This window comes from Chaetodon trifascialis, chromosome 22 (genome assembly GCF_039877785.1).
Source record: "Chaetodon trifascialis isolate fChaTrf1 chromosome 22, fChaTrf1.hap1, whole genome shotgun sequence".
NCBI lineage: Eukaryota > Metazoa > Chordata > Actinopteri > Chaetodontiformes > Chaetodontidae > Chaetodon > Chaetodon trifascialis.
The window spans coordinates 18,321,215-18,328,299 of NC_092077.1; the positions used below are offsets into that span (position 1 = coordinate 18,321,215).

The following is a 7,085-nucleotide window of genomic DNA, read 5'->3' on the forward strand; positions in this document are numbered from 1 at the left end:
TGGAAACCGAACAGTCATATCATATTAGCGAATTTACGCAAGATAAATAGACCTATTTCATGTAGGCAAATATGAAAATAACGTAAATTAACATTTTTTTTTTTTTTTAACGAATCTGCTTCTAAAGTGTTAAATGTCGACAGTGCATCTGGCTGCCATCTTGGCATCACAAGAGACGCTACTTTTGGAAACAAGTTAAAAATCTTCTTCACGCATTTTGCGGGAATAATCTGATGTAGACGGACAGAAGAGTCTCTGAGGATTCTGGACGTACCTCCAAAAAAACGGTAAGTGTTTTCAGAAGTCTGGTAGGGGTTTTCAAAGTGGGAGTTACTTATTTTTAGGTGAAACAGGTGTGCAGGCCTACCTGTGTGGCTGAAATATGCATCAGTGCAAAAGTCGCAATTTTGAAAACGATGTTTACACTATGTGCAGAAACCTGGCCTATACTTTCACCAGAAGTTGATGTTGACTATTCTCATGCTATCCAATGTTACCTGCAAACATTTTGGCCTGTGTCATGAGATGGCATAGAGATTTTAATGTTGACAAAATATTAAACTTGGAACGAAAGTTTTCATTACACAGCCATTAAGATAAAGTCCAGAGGAATTAAAAAGAAGTTGGTCAGTAAAGCATGAACAAATTGGCCATTTGACCTAAAGTTGGATAATATACGTAAAGAATCTAATGAAATTTAAAGTTTATCAAACATGGGTGTTGAGTAACAGATTTGACATATTTTACAATAAAAAAAAAAGAGGATAATTTGAGTTTTTGGTGGCGTGGTGTCTTCGTTCATGATTTTGCCATTAATTTTTACGATATTTGTGGCATTCCTTGAAGGCAGCATTCGTCCATTTTGCTTTTAACTTGCGCCTGCGCAGTCCTGCGTGGCTGACCTTCATAGGAGTAACGATGTTCGCCAGGACCAGCGCGTTGGTGTTCACCCCACAATGGTAATGTCAAACATATTCAGATACTTTCACAATTTGTGTTTATATCTTATTTGTGTGTACTTTATGTATATATTCGATTAGAATAAGTGTGTAACTTCTAATCTGTACTGCATGCAGTCATTGAATGCAAGGACATGCTAACGTGGAGGCCGCGGCTAATGAATGACAGCGGTGTGCTGCACTGCCAACGTTTAGCCGGCTAGAAGCTAATGCTAGCTCAGCTGACATTTATCCGCTAGCACGTTCTGACTTTGTGCGAGAAGCTAGCGAAGAGAGTAAACATATCACCAGTGAATAACTGAGCAGATTATTTTGCTTAATCGTCTGACACCTGTCTCGGTGACAGCGGTGTCGTTAGCTTGGGCTAACTGTCAAAGCTTAGTTAAGTTAAGCTAACGGATGCTAGCACACTTGCAGAGCTAGCGAGCAGCAAAGTAAATGTTATTCACGTTTAATTCAAATTGCGGTATGCTAACGTGACCTGAACTACCACTGCTAACGTCAGGCTTTGTTAATAATGCTGTTACCTGTTTAATACTTGCAGCTGAAGCTCACACGCATTATTTCTGTTCACAGTGGGCAGGTCAGGAACATGGCTACCTTGAAGGACAGTAAGTACTTCTGTACACCACTGTGCTAACATGAAAAACAACAGCATAACAACGTGTTACAGGCTGAAGTCACACACTGATAATGTCCCACATGCAAAATCAGAATATTTTCTGTCAAACTCTGGTAGATTTTCAGGGAAATAACAGACTCAACTGTGTAGATCCACAAGTCTTTACAGTCACACAAACAGCAAAACATGGCTTTTATAAGTCCTCTGCTATGATTGACATACAAGTTACCTCCTGCTAGTTCACAGCTGGAACGGTCTGAACTAGATCCGACCTGCTGTGCTCTGTTTTGGTGTAAGGTCACTATGCAGGCAGTCATATTTGCTAGTGAAGAGAGTGAATGCAGTTTGGTTTACTGTCCTCTCATTTACCACGTTTACTGCTGCATTAGCTTTGCATTTGATCACTGTCACGCTTAAGTAATGTCCTCTTTTCTCTCCAGTCACCATTCGGTTGAAGTCCATCAAGAACATCCAGAAAATCACCAAGTCCATGAAAATGGTGGCCGCTGCCAAGTACGCCCGTGCTGAGAAGCAGCTGAAGCCAGCCAGAGTCTACGGCACTGGAGCTCTGGGTACGTGCATCCATGTTGTCTGTCACTGAGGACGAGTTGGATCTCACTCTTCACAGTGTTCATTCACAGCAGGCTGAGATTCCTCTGTGTCCTCTCTGCTCTGCAGCCCTGTACGAGAAGGCCGAGATCAAAGGGCTGGAGGACAAGACCGGCAAGCATTTGATCGTCGGCGTGACCTCCGACCGTGGACTCTGTGGTGCCATCCACTCCGGTGTGGCCAAGGTCATCAAGAACGAGATCGCCAACCTGACCGGCGCTGGCAAGGATGTCATGGTGATCAATGTGGGAGACAAGCTGAGAGGCCTGCTGCACAGGTAGGAAGTGGAGCCTCTGACCGTTCATCTTCATAACTCTCAGGTCAGGATGACATTTAACTGGTGCTTTTATTTTGAAGGGTTTCAGAACAACTAACTGCTGACTGTAGTTTCTCTGCTCTCATTGCTGGTAATGGACACGCAGAGTAGCTTTTTACAGTTTTAGAAATCATTTCAATGTGTTCTTGATGATTGTTTTAATTGCTTTTGTAGCCTAAAAGATGACAGGGAAGCTCGACATGCTTCACTCAGTCAGTCTGAACAGATTAATGGACAGTTTTTGAGACCGCGTTCTGGAAAAAGGGGAAATTAATCTTTTTTTGTGCCCAGGTTTTTCCAAATAGTTTTCACTGTCTGCAGGGTGAGATGATGATCAGCTCAGAGTTTCATCACGTCTTTCCTATTTGAACAATTTGATTTTAAAATTGGCTGATGGGCATGAACCAGTTTAGAAGCTGATTCAGACCAGCACGAGTCTGTTTATCAGTTCATATTGAACCAAAATGTGAATATTAGTCAGAAAGTGAAGTGTGCAGCTGATGACCGTTTCACCGCCTGTTCCTCGTCAGAACTCATGGAAAGCACATCCTTCTGAACTGCAAGGAGGTCGGCCGCAAGCCCCCCAGCTTCGGTGATGCTTCCATTGTTGCCACTGAGCTGCTCGGCAGTGGATATGAATTCGATAAGGGCTCTGTCATCTTCAACAGATTCAGGTACGATATCTCGCTCTCCATACGCCGAGAGATGGACATGTCTGTTTAAATGGGTCAAATGAATCTCCCCTTTCTCCGCTGCAGGTCTGTCATCTCATACAAGACGGACCAGAAGCCTTTGTTCTCCTTAGACACCGTAGCTAACGCAGGTAGTTTTTGTTCGCTTGAAGCGTTCTGCACAGATCGCAGGCGTGCCGACCGCAGGTATGCTGAACGTGTGTGTTGTGTGTGCAGAGAGCATGGGCATCTATGATGACATCGACGCTGACGTGCTGAGGAACTACCAGGAGTTTGCTCTGGTCAACATCATCTACCTGGCCCTGAAGGAATCCTCCACCAGTGAGCAGAGCGCCAGGATGACCGCCATGGACAGCGCCAGCAAGAACGCCTGTAAGACTCTGGACGTCCTCACTAACTGTTCCCCTAATCGACAGCAAGCAGCTGAAACAACCTGATTTATACTGCCAACTGACAAACTAGAGTCCATCTTAGTATGCACACCTGCAGTATTCACAGTACACACACCTGCAGTATTCACAGTACACACACCTGCAGTATTCACAGTACACACACCTGCAGTATTCACAGTACACACACCTGCAGTAATCACAGTATACACACCTGCAGTATTCACAGTACACACACCTGCAGTATTCACAGTACGCACACCTGCAGTATTCACAGTACGCACACCTGCGTATTCACAGTACACACACCTGCAGTAATCACAGTACACACACCTGCAGTATTCACAGTATACACACCTGCAGTAATCACAGTACACACACCTGCAGTATTCACAGTACACACACCTGCAGTAATCACAGTACACACACCTGCAGTATTCACAGTATACACACCTGCAGTAATCACAGTACACACACCTGCAGTATTCACAGTATACACACCTGCAGTATTCACAGTACACACACCTGCAGTATTCACAGTATACACACCTGCAGTATTCACAGTATACACACCTGCAGTAATCACAGTGCACACACCTGCAGTATTCACAGTATACACACCTGCGTATTCACAGTACACACACGTGCAGTAATCATCATCGTCACAGTCTGAGTATTTGAATCAGCGCTCAAAAGCTGCATTGATTGACAGAAAATGTGTTGACGCCTCACGTCAGTTTATTGTTTAAAGTCGTTTATCAAGGACGTTTTATATACTGAGTGATTAATGGATTCGTTGATCATTCATGTTGATAGTTGCAGGTTAAGTGCTTCCTGTGGACATGAGGATTAATCAAATATTTTAAATAGTTTTTTCTGTAAATAGTTTACAAAATGTCACAAAATTGTAAAAATTGTCACATTTTTCTCAAACCTGAATATACCAAAACCTGAATATTTAAAATTTACAGTGTTATAAATTAGAAAATAACTCATTTGAGAAGCTAAACCAGTGCATGTTTGGCTTCTAATTGATTATCCTGATCGATTATTGACTGATTCCTGTGTCCTGTCACACCCGGTCGTGGTTGGGTTTGAGCCGCGCTCTTTGATTGAAAAGCTCCCTGTTTGACGTTGGCTGACTGGTTTCTCCCCCCTCTCCAGCCGAGATGATTGACAAGCTGACCCTCACCTTCAACCGCACCCGACAGGCCGTCATCACCAAGGAGCTCATTGAGATCATCTCCGGAGCTGCTGCCCTGTGAGTCTCTGTCCGTTTGCAGATTTCCCTCCATCACTTTCTGACCTTTGAGACCTTTTCTGAAAACGTTCTCGGTGACTGATTCTTCTCTCTGACGTAATCTGCTCCTCCTCATCCTCTGCTGCACTCAGGAACTGAGGCTTGTTTTAACGGAGGAGGTAACAGTGTAGTTAGATCCCTGCAGGGTTAGTTTGCAGCTCATGTAGAAGATCTCACCTTTAGTTGTTCGACGTGTTCGTCTAGATGCTCTTTAGGTGAACAGACTCAGTCCAGCGAAGAGAAAACGCTTTTCCTTTCGCTGTTCTTACGTTTGTTTTTCTGTCTTTGCAGATAAACGGACCAGACCATCGTTTCTGTCACCTATAGCTCTTCAAAGTACTTCAGGCACGTGTTGTCGAGAGTCAATGAACATTTGTGCTTCTATTTGTAAAATATATGGAGAAAATAAACCTCTTACAGCTTCCTCATCTGTTCTTCAGTCCGTGTATCTGTTTTTTTTTTTGCCTCACAATAAAAGCTGGAGGAAATGTGAACGTTGACGCTTCGCTCTTAACACAGAACTGTTCCCTGAACGTTGGGCTCGTTCATCGTTTTGACATTTGTTGACGTGTCCACACAGAACACAGCGTGGACACAATACAAACAATGCAAGTATTCTCCAATAAAAGCTGCCTTTGTGAAGCTCTAAGTGTTTTTCAAATGTCTTGATTTTTAGTCATTTTTGATCTCTATCAGACCTTTATGAAGCATAAAGTGACCAAACCACATGAGCACCAGATGAATGAAGAATGAATCTGCTCATTTTTTGATGCATCAGATTAAAAAAAGATGAAAAACTTTAGAGACTTGATCATGACTGAAGTGTTTTTGAGCAGCTTCATCCAAAATCAGCTAATAAAATTCTTCTGGGCAAATGCTGCTGTGTTAACATCAACTCTGTGTCACACTTCATTATTTTGAGGCCGTGAATGAACAATAATCAAATTCCTAGAAAGTATGAAGACTTGTAAAAGCTGCAGGTTGTCGCTGATGTTCAGTCTGACTCCTGTGCTTCATCTTCAGGAGGGTTGAAACAGGTTTTATCATAGAGTTTAGAAAGTGACTCCAATGAAGCCGCTGAACTATAAAGAGTGTAGACAACTGAAAACTAACATACAGAATCATGAAGTTCCTCCAAAATAAAGATCTACCTCTGCTGATGTGGGATTTGACTCAGTTGTTGCTGCTGTTGCTCTTAGATCTGCTTTGATGGCAAACTTTGTCTTGCAAAGGCCTTCAGAGATAAAGTTGTGGGTCCTAAAATCAGACCACCATCACTCTGAGGCGTCCTCGTGCACGACGCTCAGGTCCTGACAGCAAAGGACACTCCAAAAAAAAAGGCGTTTTGTGCAAATGGACTCTCGTTTGTAGACCGGATCCATGAATAGTCTCTGAATCGTATGTAGCTTCATGAACAGTGGAAGCCTTTGTTTGCAGTTCCTGCTGCGTCCACCAGGCAGCGCTGTCTGATAAGAAATAAGTCTTTCAGCTTTAAGCAACAACCTGCATGTAAGTGAAGCTCAAACAGGGCCCAGCTGAGTGTAAGCCTGAAATAACTCCTTCTGGTTCATGGTGCGACAGCGGCTTTAGTTCTGCTCAGCCGAGCCTCCACATCCAACATCTGATCTGAGTTCAGCCTTTCTGGACGGATCCTGTGCTTTCTGTGTTAATGCAGAGCGAAAGTTGAGCTTCCTGCTGCAGTTTCAGCCGAATAAAGGCAGAAAACAGGCGGAAAGTGACTGCGGTTTGCATTTCTTATTGTTTGTGTGTCCGAACGCTTTGTGCAGGTTTGTGTGTGTGTGTGTGTGTTTGTGTGTGCATACATGTCCTGCAGGCCTTGTTTGTCTATTGTATTTGTGCTTGTTATTGTTTACTCCTGAGGGGAGTGGGGAGCGATTGCATCTGAACACTGAAATTACAGCGATGCCAGACTGCGATAAACGCAGCCGGAGAGCAGCAGCCTACTCATCTCCCCCGTGCAGGCGAGTTCAGCCTCACATGGACGTGGGTGAGGAAGGGTGAGGCGGCGGCGGCGGGGGGGGGGTGGGCAACAGGAGGAGAGCCGGCTTTGTCTTTTTCTGAGCATGTTCTGCAGAATTTAGGTCACAAATGAGTTAATTTTCCTGGATTCAGGCTCTGCGTGATGGGTAGATTGTGGAAGGTGAGAGCAGATAGTTTCTCTCTCTTAATGTTTGTTT

The 7,085-nt window shown here is 43.8% G+C and overlaps 1 protein-coding gene across 3 annotated transcripts; it reads left to right on the forward strand.

Annotated features, from left to right (window-relative positions):
• Window positions 1–876: 876 nt before the first annotated feature.
• atp5f1c (ATP synthase F1 subunit gamma) lies at window positions 877–5,311 on the forward strand. 3 transcript variants are annotated; one of them, XM_070992361.1, is made up of 10 exons: window positions 877–959; window positions 1,536–1,570; window positions 2,022–2,153; window positions 2,260–2,467; window positions 3,037–3,180; window positions 3,265–3,329; window positions 3,415–3,570; window positions 4,752–4,848; window positions 4,980–5,006; window positions 5,179–5,311. In XM_070992361.1, exons 1-9 carry the CDS (start codon window positions 919–921, stop codon window positions 4,984–4,986), a joined length of 885 nt encoding a protein of 294 aa, XP_070848462.1. In that variant the 5' UTR covers window positions 877–918; the 3' UTR covers window positions 4,987–5,006; window positions 5,179–5,311. The 3 variants fall into 3 exon arrangements, with proteins under 3 accessions (XP_070848462.1, XP_070848463.1, XP_070848464.1); XM_070992362.1 differs by lacking the exon at window positions 4,980–5,006; XM_070992363.1 differs by lacking the exons at window positions 4,980–5,006; window positions 5,179–5,311 and having other exon boundaries at window positions 4,752–4,852.
• The last annotated feature ends 1,774 nt before the right edge of the window (window positions 5,312–7,085 follow it).